This window comes from Panthera leo, chromosome B2 (genome assembly GCF_018350215.1).
Source record: "Panthera leo isolate Ple1 chromosome B2, P.leo_Ple1_pat1.1, whole genome shotgun sequence".
In the NCBI taxonomy this organism is placed as follows: Eukaryota; Metazoa; Chordata; class Mammalia; order Carnivora; family Felidae; genus Panthera; species Panthera leo.
The window spans coordinates 17,844,924-17,858,594 of NC_056683.1; the positions used below are offsets into that span (position 1 = coordinate 17,844,924).

At 43.3% G+C, this 13,671-nt stretch overlaps 1 protein-coding gene across 1 annotated transcript; it reads left to right on the forward strand.

Annotated features, from left to right (window-relative positions):
• Nucleotides 1-2,943: 2,943 nt before the first annotated feature.
• CB2H6orf52 (chromosome B2 C6orf52 homolog) lies at nucleotides 2,944-11,909 on the forward strand. The gene is made up of 4 exons (XM_042940352.1): nucleotides 2,944-3,014; nucleotides 3,235-3,412; nucleotides 8,298-8,343; nucleotides 11,594-11,909. Exons 1-4 carry the CDS (start codon nucleotides 2,944-2,946, stop codon nucleotides 11,740-11,742), a joined length of 444 nt encoding a protein of 147 aa, XP_042796286.1. The 3' UTR covers nucleotides 11,743-11,909.
• The last annotated feature ends 1,762 nt before the right edge of the window (nucleotides 11,910-13,671 follow it).

A 13,671-nucleotide genomic window follows, 5' to 3' on the forward strand; every position in this document is an offset into this window, starting at 1 on the left:
GATATGCTGTGCTAAAAAGCAGGATACAGCAGAGAAAAATCAGCCATGTTAGAAATATGAGAGTCTCATATTTTTGCTCAATTACCCCTCCCCACCACCCCACTTTCTCACTGTGGCAGGTAGCAAGTCTTAACTTTTAGGACTACAGAGGTACATGTGCATATTCCCAGAGGACTTTTTGTCTCCTTTGCACGTAGAAGCTGAGAGTGGGCTACTTCCCCCTGGACACTGGCCAATTGTCTGTCCTGGTATAAATTTGCTTCAACTGCTTCAAGAGAATAAGACAGGTGAAATATGAGGAGTTGGCCTTTGGGGCTTTTAAAGAGCAAAACAGCATTTGTGAACCCTTCCTTGTCGCTGTCATCAACAAAGCCCCTGAGTGTCCATCTTCTCTGGAGCTTTGCTCCTGGTCCTCTGTCCCCAGCTCCTGCCACGCTGCTGGGGGATTCAGACACGCGACATTAACTTCCTTCCCCAGCCTCTGTAACCACCTTATTATAAACGTCTAACTTCTGCTTTCTTTTCCAGCGATGGCTTTATCTCTCACCCATTTATAGGCAACATTCTGATTTTCCTTTTACAAAATCCAGCTCTAAAGAAAAGGAACAAAACACTGATGAAAGTTTTACAAAAAGAATCCTCAACTGATAGGTTTTATTTGAAGGCTAAGCTGCTCTAGCAGTTAGGAATTGTGTTTAACCTCATACAGTAACCTAAATCAGCCGTGGCTGAAACAAGACATTTATCTCGTAAGTAAAAGAAATCTGGAGGGAGTCAATCTAGTGCTGGTACAAGGAGTCATCAGGCACGCAGACACATTCTCTCTTTCAGATCCTATATTCCGGTGTATGGCTTCCCCTTTGATGTCACCTCATAGGCCAAAATAGGTGCAGCGTTTGGGTTCCAGCCATCATATCTCTAATCCTAGCCCTAGGTCCGGAGAAAGGGTGGAGTACCACAGGCCTCCTTCCAGTTAAGCAAACACCCTTGGCCCACACAGCTGTCCTCAATCCTCTTATAATAGTCCTATTTACATCTTATTAGCCAGACTTTGGCCGCTCGGCCACATCTACCTGCACTTGGGGAACTAGGAAATGTCTTTTAGTGAGGCCTATCTCTGCCCCCAAATAAAATCAGGGTGCTGTTATTTCCCCCCCTAAATTTTTATTTAACGTTTATTCATTTTTGAGAGACAGGGAGACACAGAATCCGAAGCAGGCTCCAGGCTGTAAGCACTCAGCACAGAGTTTGATGCGGGGCTCGAACCCACAAACCATGAGACCATGACCTGAGCCGAAGTCGGACGCTTAACTGACTGAGCCCCCCAGGTGCCCCTGAGATTTGTTATTAAGGAAGAAAAGGAAACTGAATAGTGGCTGGCACCCAGCAAGGTGAGGCAGAGCTGCTAATCAGTAACCTCTCCCAGGAAGCATGGGGACATCTGGAGTGTAGGCCCCACTCTATCACCCTGCTTTGCACAAGTAGCTGTTCAGTAAATAATGGATGAATAACTGAATGATTTGAATTCATGATTATTATTCTTTACAACACCGGCAAATATAGACTACATCAAGCACTTATTAACAAGCTGCAGGGAAATGGCCAGACCCGAAGTGCCCCTATTTGGACTCAAAAGTTACCTTCTCACATTTGGACACTGTGTAGGCTGGCTACTTAGGCGGAATCTGAGTGAGGCTCTAATCCAAACCTATGGAATCAGAACCTACGTTTTAAACAACGTGCTGAGGTGATTCATATGCACGTTGAAATTTGGGAAGGCATGCTGTATTTGGTGTTTTTAAATAATTTTGAGCCACAGTATTATTTCTTTAAAATGTTTTCCTGTAAACCAAAGTATAGTAAAAAGAATGGTGATTTTTTTTTAAATCCTCCATATGAAGTAGTTTCATGCACATAAGAAATACATTTGACATTTATTTGGAAAGCTATAATTTACAGAATTCTTTAGAGCTTTACCATAATCCTTAAAGGCAGGCAGAGAAGATTCTATTATCCTCACCTTAAAAATCATGGAAGAACCATGACTCATTAGGGATATTTGTTTCTGCCATAATCACAGTTATGAAGAGGTAGAGTCAGGATTTGAACCTTGGCCTTCTGACTCCTGGATCCTATATACTTTCTACTCTATTTGATCCTTGTTTCTCATATAAAAGAAATGTTCAGTCAATGTTTGGCAAGTGAATGTATGCAATGTATGAATAAATCAGATCTCACCAAAAATAAAAAATAAAAAAAAAATAAAATGTTTTCCTGTACCCACATTAAGAGGGTAGGTTAGTGTGTGTGTGTGTGTGTGTGTGTGTGTGTGTGTGTGTGTGTGTGTGTGCGCGCGCGCGCACGCGCGTGTGTGTGTGTTCCTTCTAGGACTTCTTTCCACTGGTTGGTCGGGGTAATGATTTCAACCTGCAAGAGCTATTAAAAAAAAAAAAGTCCACTAATTGCTGCTTCCAATAGTTAGCAGATAAGTGAACTGAGGAGGGACACATCAACGTGCGGTACTTCTTTTACGGTTTTCGTTGTTACAAATGACTCAATAATTGTAGAGGGTGGGATGGAGACTTCAGTGGGTTTCACAGTTGCTCAACACGCACTCCTCTGTGCCCCCGCTGGCTTTCGGCTGCCTTCCCCTGGGCCTGGAGCTGGGAGAGGCCGCTGGCAAGCTTAGAGCCAGCTGCTAGCGTGCAGAAGGTCCCCCCAGGTGACCCCTATAGACTCCTACCCCACCCATGCCTTAACCCCATTGTAACAAAAGTCAAGCAATTCATCACCCAGCAGGAACTGCTTCTATGTTAATTGCTCTCTCTGGCAGTGGAGAGAGAGATTTGCTGGGTGAGAGGCTTTAGCCCCCAGAGCTGGAGTTATTGCTTCCCGAATAAAAACTGTGGATACCTGGTCTCTTTTTGCGAAGTTTCTGGATAAATGGCTGGGCAGGAGAGTTTTGCAGGCTGTGGCATAGCTCAACCAAGTACTTATTACTGGCACTGGCAAAGGTGAGCTGGTCTGTCCTACTCCCAGTGAAAATGAAGGGCGTCCATGCTCTGTTTCTTCCGTGCTTTTTGGCAATTTCCAAACCATCGCTTTGGAAATTGGTGTCCTTAAACAGTTAACGCAGAAATCATCTTTACCACAGCCTCCTGGGAAAGAAGAAAGAGTTTTGAGTGATTCTACCTTGCTTGGTGATGTCATTCTTGTCTCCCCTCCACTCATTAGGGGGAAGCCCGTGTTCCAGCCCTGCCTGGGTTACCAATCGGGCAGCTGGTTTGAGCAGCAGCACAGCGGTTACTCCCTCTCTGGCTATGACTACGGCTGTGCAGCAGAGAGAGATGGACACAACCTTTCTGTGCGTGAGACCTCCGGACGCCCAGCTGCAAGTCTGGTCACACCTAAGGTACCCCTCCCTGAAATGAATCCTGTGTCGTCCGTGAGCCCAGCATGGAGGTATCTTTTTCCTACCTTCACACCTCCGGATGCTCTCATTCAAATTCCCACAGCCATGGCTTTTGCTCCCCATTTCAATGCCAGGGAGGAAAAGCTGATGATTTGCCCACAATTTAAGTCATCACTGTCTTCCAAAAACAAAATTATAGGCTGATGAAGTCCGTGCTTAAATTCTTACTGCTAAATTTTAGATTACCACTCATTTGATTTTACTCTTTTTAGAAAAAAAAATGTTTATTTTTGAGAGAGAGAGAGAAGAGAAACAGAGTGTGAGTTGGGGGAGGGGCAGAGAGAGAGGGAGACACAGAATCCGAAGCAGGGTCCAGGCTCTGAGCTGTGGGCACAGAGCCGGACGTGGGGCTCGAACTCATGAACTGTGAGACCATGAGCTGAGCCGAAGTCAGAGGCTTAACTCACTGAGCCACCCAGGTGCCCCTTGATTTTACTCTTAAGCACTTAAAATAGGACTAGAGGTAGTTTTTTGTTTTGTAATAGCAGAAAACATGAACATACTTTTAAGAGCTGTTCCAGGGGCATCTGTGTGGCTCAGTCGGTTAAAGGCCTGACTTCGGTTCAGGTCATGGTCTCACAGCTCGTGAATTAGGGGCTCTGTGCTGACAGCCCCGTGCCTGGGGCCTGCTTCAGATTCATTCTCTCTCTCTCTCTTTCTCTCTCTCTCTCTCTCTCTCTCTCTCTCTCCCTCCCCCCTTTCCCCACTCATACTCTGCCTCTCTCTCTCTCTCTCTCTCTCAAGATTAAATAAGCATTTTTAAAAAATTAAAAAGAACTGTTCTAATGTTTTGGTTACTAATGCGAGCTATTTCTGAAATTGCACAGATTTCTGTGTTAGAATAAGAGAAAGCTTCCCCCGTCCTTGTCCCTTTCCTCTTCCCCATTTCCTCCCCAGTTAGAAGAAACCCCTGTTCAAGGACACCCATGTCCTCTAGATTTTTCCCTTCTACTCTTGCTAAATCAGGGTGATTGGGCTTTATTTCTGTTTGCGGAGAATTGAACAAGAATGAACTTGTGTAGTACATACTGGTTTACTCCTTGCTTGCTTCTGCTGACAGGTGGCATTAGCAGATGTTCCCCTTTAATTTTTTTTTTTTTTTTAATGTTTATTTTTGAGAGAGAGAGAGCGCGCACACGCACAAGCGCACAAATGCGCGCAAGCAGGGGAGGAACAGAGAGAGAGGGACAGAGGCGCACTGATAGCACAGAGCCCGGTGGGGGTCTCGAACTCAAGAACCATGAGATTGTGACGTGAGTGGAAGTCAAGACTCAGACATTTAACCAACTGAGCCACCCCGCCTCCCCGAGACGTACCCCCTTTGAAAGAGCTTTCTTTAAAAGTTGCCCATTTGGACGAGCTGTGATATTAGCTCATCCCTTGGGGGCTAACATTTTAAATGTTCTTAGCACTTCAACAAACGTTTACTGATCTCCAAGCATTTGTCAGAGTGTTCTTTGCCTAAGAATAGATTGCCGGAAGTAGAAGGTCGGGATTAAAGGATGTAACATTGAAAATTTCGGATCGCGAATTACTCACCAAAAAGCCTGTCTACGTTTACACTTCTCATTGCTGTTGTGCGTGTGCTTGCCTCTCCGTGTGCAATTTACCAACGTGACAGGTGTGGAAGGCGTTTGCTTATCATTGAGGGCAAATACCTTTTAAGGCGTTGCCTGATGATACCTGCGTTCTGTGACCTCATCGATGTTCTTTGTCTACCTCTCTTTCTGTTAGTTATACCCCCTTTTATCTGACTGTGCAGATGCTTGCCTATTATGGAAATTAGCACTGAGCAAAGTGTTAGTGTTCTCTCCAGTTTGCTTCCTAGTGTTCCTCATGGGATGGCCTGTACCTTAAACCCAGAGTTGGATTTAATATTTCAACCCTCAGTTTTTAGAACTTACATTTGCTTGGTATCTTCTTTTTTTCTTTTCCTTTTTTTTTTTTTTTCCCAAACTTTCATTTTCAATTTTTCAAGTATGTTTTAGGCGTGCCTTCTTTTATATAAAATATCTTGTTATATTTCTTGGTTTTTTTTTTCTTTTTAAACCCAGATCGGGTTTTACCCTGTTAGCAGATGTTTGATGTTGCATCACTTAAAAAAGAAAATTTTGCTATATTACCTGAGGTTTTAGCACATTTTTTTCTTCTACCCCTTCTCTTTTTCACTAGTTTGGGAGATAGTCTATGTGTCTTCCTGTGGTTACCCTTATCTTTAAATAGAGAAGTATAGGTTTGACTGCATTATCAACTTCAAAAATGAAAGTATTTCTTGATTTCTGCCCACACACGAGAAAACAAAATTAACACCAAAGAAAGAAAAGACAGTAAGAAACAACACCACCAAAGAAACAAAGAAACATAAATAAATAAAAACGTTTTTAATGTTTATTTATTTATTTTGAGAGACAGAAATCAGGTGAGCAGAAGAGAAGAAGAGCTATTTATTTATTTTGAGAGCAGAAATCAGGTGTCCCTCAGAGAGAGAGGGACAGAGAGAATTCCAGGTAGGTGCTGTGCTGTTAGCACAGAGCTCGACCCGGGGCTCAAATCCCCGAACCCTGAGATCATGACCCAAGCTGAAATCAAGAGTCAGATGCTTAACCCACTGAGCCACCCAGGTGCCCCATAAATAAATAAAATTTTTAAAAGAAATTAACCATTTTTTGTCTCCTTGTCCCCTGCCTCTTTCTTCTCGTTTTTGTTGATACCTGCTGGGATTTTCATCCCACTCTCCTGTCAAATTATTACCGTAACATGCAGTTTCTTTCTTTCTTTCCTTCTTCTTCTTTCCTTCTTTCCTTCTTCTTTCCTTCTTTCCTTCTTTCCTTCTTTCTTCCTTTCCTTCTTTCCTTCTACCCTTTTCCTTCCTTCTTTCTTTCCTTCTTTCTTTCCTTTCTTTCTTTTCTTCTTTCCTTTCTTTCTTTCCTTTTCTTTCCTTCTTTCTTTCTTTTCTTCTTTCTTTCCTTTTCTTCTTTCTTTCCTTCTTTCTTTTTTCTTTCTTTTCTTTCTATCCTTTTATTTCCTTCTTTTTTTTCTTTCTTTCTTTTCTTTCCTTCTTTCTTTCTTTCCTTTTCTTCTTTCTTTTCTTTCTTTCTTTCTTTCTTTCTTTCTTTCCTTTTTGTCCTTTCTTTCTTTCTTCCTTTTCTTTCTTCTTTCCTTCTTTCTATCCTTTTCTTTCCTTCCTTCTTTCTTTCTCTTTCTTTCTTTCTTTCTTTCTTCCCTCCTTCCTTCCTTTCTTAACACACGGTGTCAAGAATTAGAAATCTATCCACTTTCGTGGCTGTGGTTAGCACACTTGTGCCACCTGCCTGCTTTCCTGGCGGGAGTCCCCAGTTATGAAGCTGTTCAGCAGTATTCACAACGGTGAGGCTTTGCCGTGGGCCTCTTTTACTCCCGAGTGCCCTCGCTTTATTCTTGCCTAAGAAAGGATGACCTCTGCCAGATGTCCCAGCTCTATTGTCCATTTCCCCCTCTGGGGCACGCTGGTGTTCTTAACGCTTGTGTCTCCAGGATAAGAGGTTAGCCTCCCAAGAGCCCTGTGCGTTTTGACATTGTGTCTTTAGATCAGAGGGAGTGGATGTGTTCAAAATGATTCTCAGGTCTTTGGGCTCCTTCAGCACAATGGTCCCACACTCTCACCAGCAGAGTTAGCACTCTGCTAGCAGAACATTAGCAAAACCACTAGCGAAATTTAGTAGATGTGCCCTTCTTCAAGAACAGCAGGTACTGCCCAGGTGACCCTCACACCAGAGAGAATGCTCTGTCTCCATAGAGCACCTGCTCCCTGCATCCTGGTCAGGTGAGATCCACAGTTACCTGAGCACACATTGCAAAGGAGGAAATGTGAGGTTACTCGGGCATTGTGTTATGAGAAAGGCCTCCTTTAAGCCCAGATTCTGGCTGTCTTAGCTGTTTCTAAACAGGAAAAAATACACCAATGGTGAGATTAAACTTATGGTAACTACATAATTTATTTTCCAAACCAGGACCTATTTCAGAGTGAAAGGGAGGGATGCTTTCTGACAGATTGAAAAGAAGAGACAGTGGCTCTTTGGTTTTCAGTATAAACTTGTTCTTCTTAGCAAGGGAGGCTTCATGAAGTTCATTGGGTCCCAAGAGCTACCTGGGCTATTCCTGGATGGCTTGGTTCCTCGGAACAGCTGTACATGTTTAACAGAAACACTTCCCAGCAGGTGCCTATGGAGAGGAGTCATAGAAACTTAGCCTGTCCCAGGAGAGCCAATAGGGTCTGGGTTAACCAAACAAGATTTATTTGGGGAGTGCTTCTCGAATTCACTTCTCTCATTGACTGGTTAGCTCTTCTATAGTCTCTGTTATCTGCTTAAGCACCTATTGTCCTGGTCCTTAGCTGAGCTGTGGGGTCCGGATGTGATTAGAAGGCTCTAGGGAGAATGTGCTCGTGAAGATTTTACAAGTCGTCATCTGGAAATAGGGGCAGAGGTCCAGACAGAGAGTTGGGCATTTAGTGCAGGGACTGTGGAGTCTGGATGCCAGGGTCCCTGGTGTCTAGTTCCTAGCCCAGGCCCTAGGATGCCAGTTAGTTCCAGAAGCTTCAGGGAGGCCAGAGGCCTTGGTTAGGCATGCTCCTCCTTTGTGACTTTTCATCTGTTGACTCAGATTACCTATTTCATAACTGTGGTCATTATTACTTAAAGATTCTTCAAATCAAAATTCAAAACAAATTTGATCTAAAGGGAGTTCAGTGTCTTAGATATTATTTTTGACAGAGAGTGTTTTCTTTAAAAGCATGTGTTGATAGTAAATCTTTATTTTTTTTCTTAACATACTGATTTCCTTGTAGGAAAGCACGGCTCTGGCAGAAAAGCAAGATGAAAACCCACTGGAAGGTAACGTAAACCCTGTGTTGCCATGGTTGAAAACAAAACTAATCCATTCCCAAGGTTACTCATTACTCAACTGGCTCGAAACTGAGAGATTCTACTGGAAAATTCCTACGTAGGTTGCGTAAGCCATTTTCTTCAGCAGTTCATCTGGTTTTTGGAAATTGTTTTTGTGGGAAGCTTGAGCTAAGCCACCTGTTTGGGTCTTTCTGAAGGACTAGGAAATAGGGACATTTCCAAACAATAAAAAGACAATAAATTGTTTTTAAGATCAGTTTCCTCCATAAATTTAAACTTTGGGATTAGTAATGCTTTAATTTTGATTTTTAAGGGGAGAAGTAGGAGGTGATCACTGTGACTTTGGCTTCCTAACTTCCCTCAGGGTTATTGTTTCCTGGGGGACCTCACAGGCCCAGTCTGTAGGGTTAGGCAGTGCTGCTTGTAGTTCCTGATCTATTTTGAAAGAAAGAAAGTGCATGGGCACGAAATGCCCAGAGCAGGACCCTATTATTAATCGAGGAAGGGGAGAAAATGTGTGGCTTGTTTTACTTAAGTTACAGGCAAGAAAAATAGAAGAGACTCTCAGAGAGAACACCTTTGCCAGTTTCTTACCACCTGCCTGTGTTATCACATGGCCATCTGGTGGTTTCCTCCACCCCCAGGGGACCCCCAGCAGACCAAACCCCCCCCCCCCCACTGCCTCGTGACTGCATCAAAGGTGAGAACAGCTGTCTTTGTAGTCCCAGTGACTAATACAAAGTCAGCAAGTCAACAGGTGCTCAGTGTTCAAATGAAATGAAACTGATGTTTAAAAGAAATCTTTAAATGCTATGGGGAGTTCTACTTTTATCCAAATACATTTGATTGAAATGTGAAGAAAAGGTACGCATTCCATCTCTCAGGGGAATTTCATTCTGGTTAAAGCCTGAGTCCATTCTCCCTGCCTTCTCCAGTCCTGCGGACGGTATAAAAATTACAGAGAAAGACCCACAATAAGTGTGCTTTCTGGATGCAGACCGCCTGGGTTCAAATCACCCTGACAAGCTCTGTAATTCCAGGCAAATTCCCCTCTAGGACATCAGTGCCCCATCTGTGGAATGGGATGTGAAAACGAACCTCCTACAAAGTGTGACAATAGCTCTAAACTGTTTTTAAGTGTCTTAACTTCATCTGGCAGGTAATAGCAATTTTGGTGGTTAGTATAAGCTCTTCATAGAGCGGGGGGGAGTTCTGTCCAGGGCAAATGTGATTTAAACACAAATCCAACCACATAGAGAGTTTTAAATTTTCTAGTAGCCAAATTAAAAAAAAAAAAAAAAAACTAAAAACTAAAAAGGAACAGATGAAATTAATTTCAATGCTTGAAATATTTCTGTCGGCACAGAGCCTGATGCAGGGCTCGAACTCACGGACTGTGAGATTATGACCTGAGCCAAAGTCAGATGCTCGACCGACTGAGCCACCCAGGCACCCCAGGAATTTAAAAAGCGTATACCAAGTTTTTGCAATGCAGTGCATATTTACATCACCTCTCTGATAAGGACTAACCTCATTTCCAGTGCTGAATAACCACATGTGGATAGGGGCTGCTGGATTAGCTTGGTCTAGAGGTCCACCAGGCTTAGGGAAGATGTATTCGTTTGTCTTTTATGGGCTTCTTCTACCACTAGGGTCAATGTCACTGGAAGGGCCTAAATCGTTAATCTGGGGTTCATAGCTGACCACACTGTGTCTGTTTCTAGGCCACAAGTTAGAGGACAGGCAGTACTTATATGGATGTGGTCCTGACCCCTTTCCTGTGACCAGGAACCTAAGTCAGGAGCCTTTTCACAAATACCTGCCCATAACGGTGAAGGAAAGAACCCTGGGGCATGACCTTAAGAAAGAGAATTTCAGAAAGCTCAGAAAAAAAAAAAAATCTAATTTTATGACCAGATGCTCTCAAAGGAAAGATAAAAAGGGAGGGGAAGCTCTAAACAATAAAAATCAGACAACACAGTCACGAATGACTCCAGGGAAGAAAAGTGGGAAGTAGCTCATGAAACTTATATGATGCTTTAGGCCTATGATGACGGTTGATAATCTTGGTTCTAAAATAAGCACAGAAGGATGTTAGTCAGCTCAGGCTGCTGTAACAAAATACCACAGACAGGGTGGCTTGAATAACAAATTTATTTTTCATAGTTCTGGACACTGAGAAGTCCAATATCAAGGCACTGGCTGCTTCAGTGCCTGGTGAGGGCTCTCTTCCTGGCTTGCAGACGGCCACCTTCCTTCTCATTATGTCCTCATATGGTGGGGGAAACATAGAACACCATCACTGGTGTCCTTTCTTATAAGGGCACTAATCCCATCAGACTAGGGCCCAACCCTTATGACCTCATCCAACCCTGATTGTCTCCCAAAGGCCTCGTCTCCAAAATGCCATCGCATTGGAAGTAAGTGTCTCAATGAATTTTAGGGGGCACAAATATTTAGTCCAGGACAGGCATACAAATACAAATGAATAGTGTGGTCCCTTATGAGTATTAGGAAGTAAAAATTATGGTCCTGAGTGAGCTAAGGCTTGCAAACATTACAGAGGAACACAGCAAGGGCTGCTTCAATTACATTCAGTACAAGGAGAGGAAAAAACGGATGGCATTCAGCACCTTGGAAACCTTACAAGTTGGAATGAATATCGAGGTCTGACGCTTTCATGGTAACTTAACACCACCTCACCATAGGGTTCCAGGTTTCAGAGAAGGAAGCCTGTGCCCCCCTCTGTTTCTGAATGGGCTGCTATAAACAATTTATTCACTTACGTCAATCTGTTAATTAAGCAAATAAAGCAACATGTTTATTGTTTCAAAGCCCCGTTCTGCGGATTTAGTCCTGGCTCACTGGTGTCCTGTCCACCCAGGTGCTCGTGCTGGAAACTTAGGGCTCATCCTTGACCCTCCCTTTCTCTTTTGCCCCAAATTGAACCCATTTCCAAATACTGTCCATCCATCTCCAAAACATCTCTTTATCCGTCCATTTTCTCCATCTCTTCCACCACGGGGACGCTGGTTGAGCCTGGTCATGCTACTTTCCCAGCTCCCATTTGTATTTTCAAATCTTCTTGAAAGGAAACGCGCAGTTTAAAAACTCTAACGTGAAACGTCTGCAATGTTTTCCTGCTGATGTTTTTATGAAACTCTCATTTCAAGCCATTTCTAATATGTGTCCTGTAACACTTTTTTTTTTTTTCCATATGCGTTATTGGCTTCTGCAGATCCAGATCTTCATTTGAATATTGAAGAACTGAACAAGGAGTTTATGGTGAAAAGTGAGGAACTCTATGACTCTCTCATGAGTTGCCACTGGCAGCCTTTGGATACGGTTCATTCTAAAATCCCAGATGACACCCCCAAAGAAGCATGATGCTCACTAAGCTACCCAACTGTCAGATCAATTGCATCTTGTTTTGTTGGGGTTTTTTGTTTGTTTCTTTGCTTTTGTTTTTGTTTTGCTAAGACAAAAAGAATTCTGCCAGGAATGTACTCTATGCTATATGTAAATACAAATCTCCAGGACTTAAATGTGACTGACATGATAGAATGTAATGTAAATAAACTTTACCAGCATATCCATTTCTGGAAGTGTGTTCTATTAAATAAGTGCCAGAACAGGTCACATAACTATCATGGTAGAGTAAGCTGCAGTGTAAGACATTTGAAAATAGGTTTGGAGCCCCTGGGTGGCTCAGTCAGTTAAGAAACTGACTCTTGAATTCAGCTCAGGTCACAGTCTCACAGTTCATGAGTTCGAGTCCCACATTGGGCTCTGCACTGACAGTGTGGAGCCTACTTAGGATTCTCTCTTCCCTCTCTCTCGCTCTCTCTCCCAAAACAAATAAACTTTTTTTTTTTTTTTTAAATGACATTTGAAAATAGGTTTAATAAGAGGTGAGCCTGACCTGAACTGGTTGGGGCATTAGTGGATAGATGTGTAAATGGGTAAAGAGTGTGGAATCACATAATCTGGCTTGATGGCAATTGATGGCCAGAAGTTAGCAGGAGAATGATTATGCTTGAAAATTTGGGGGCCGCTCTGTAATTGAAGCTCAGTTTGGTGGGGCAATATATATTATGACATGCAGAAGTTGGTGACATTTGATTCAGAAGATCTAGATTTAGAAGAAGATAAGTGAGTGAAAGATAAAGCGAAAGCATCAGCATAAATGCATATGGTGAACAGTCTCCCGTCCTGTGGCTGGAATAGTCCAGACTGCCGCTGCTTTCCTTCTGCTGGTCACTATTAATCCTGTGAAAGGATAAACATCCAGCCCAAGCACGAGGATGTCTTTACATTCTCTAATACCAAGTGGAACGAGGGTAACTTGGGAGGTAGCAAATGCTGGGTCGTGGGGCAGAGAAAGCAAGAACGGCCCGATACCTCCGTTGGAGATGAACGGATTCTTCCGAATTTTCAAATTAGCAATGATGGGGACAAAGTGTAGCGTGAGCAGCAAAGGACCCCTCTCGTGATTGTAACCAGACAGTGGCAAAGGGAGTGTGAAAAGCAACGATTGCTGCCAATTGGAACAAATTCCAACCTCAAAAAGGGGCAGGAGCTCTAATTCTAAAAGAAAGAGGAACAAAAAGCTCTTCACAGAGCGTCAACATTGTTTACCAGAGGTATCGGTAAATGGTATTACCAATGGTATTGTTTACCATTGTATTTACCAGAGGTTGGTGTAGTTAGATGCGTCTACTAAAGTTCTGGGTAAACAGTGATCATCAGTCACTGGTTGGTGTGGTCAGACCTGTTCAGTCCTTCTGCTGAGGGTTAACAGTCAGTCATCTAACTGGTTGTGATAACCCCCATTGGGCCTATTTTGTGGATCAGTGTGGGCCATAGGTAATCAACAGTGGACTTTGCAGTTCTGTTTGTGGTTATCGTGTCCAAGCAGACGAGCCCCTGAGAGCAAGGGTAGGCGATATTTCCGTGCTGCAAGTAGAGAGATAAGAAAACCGAAGATGGAAACTTGTGCTCCATTCTTAGAGATGACTGCTTGGAAAAATGTCTTAATTTCTGGTGCTGCTATGTTTTGCTCTAGGAAGAACAAGAAAACCAGGGGGCCGGTGGGATGGAATCCCCAGTGTCTGATGAGGCAAGGTTAGGATTGTGTGGACCTACGGACCCTTGCCTCTCATTAAGTAGCCTTCATGGAGATGGGGACTGGGAAGATTAGGCTCCTTCTTGTGGTGCAAGAGGGAGGAGGTGCTGAGAGCTGACTAGGGGGTGGGCATCTGGCGGTATACACTGATCGTTGTGGGGTGCTTTGAGACCCAATGGAATGCTTCGGCT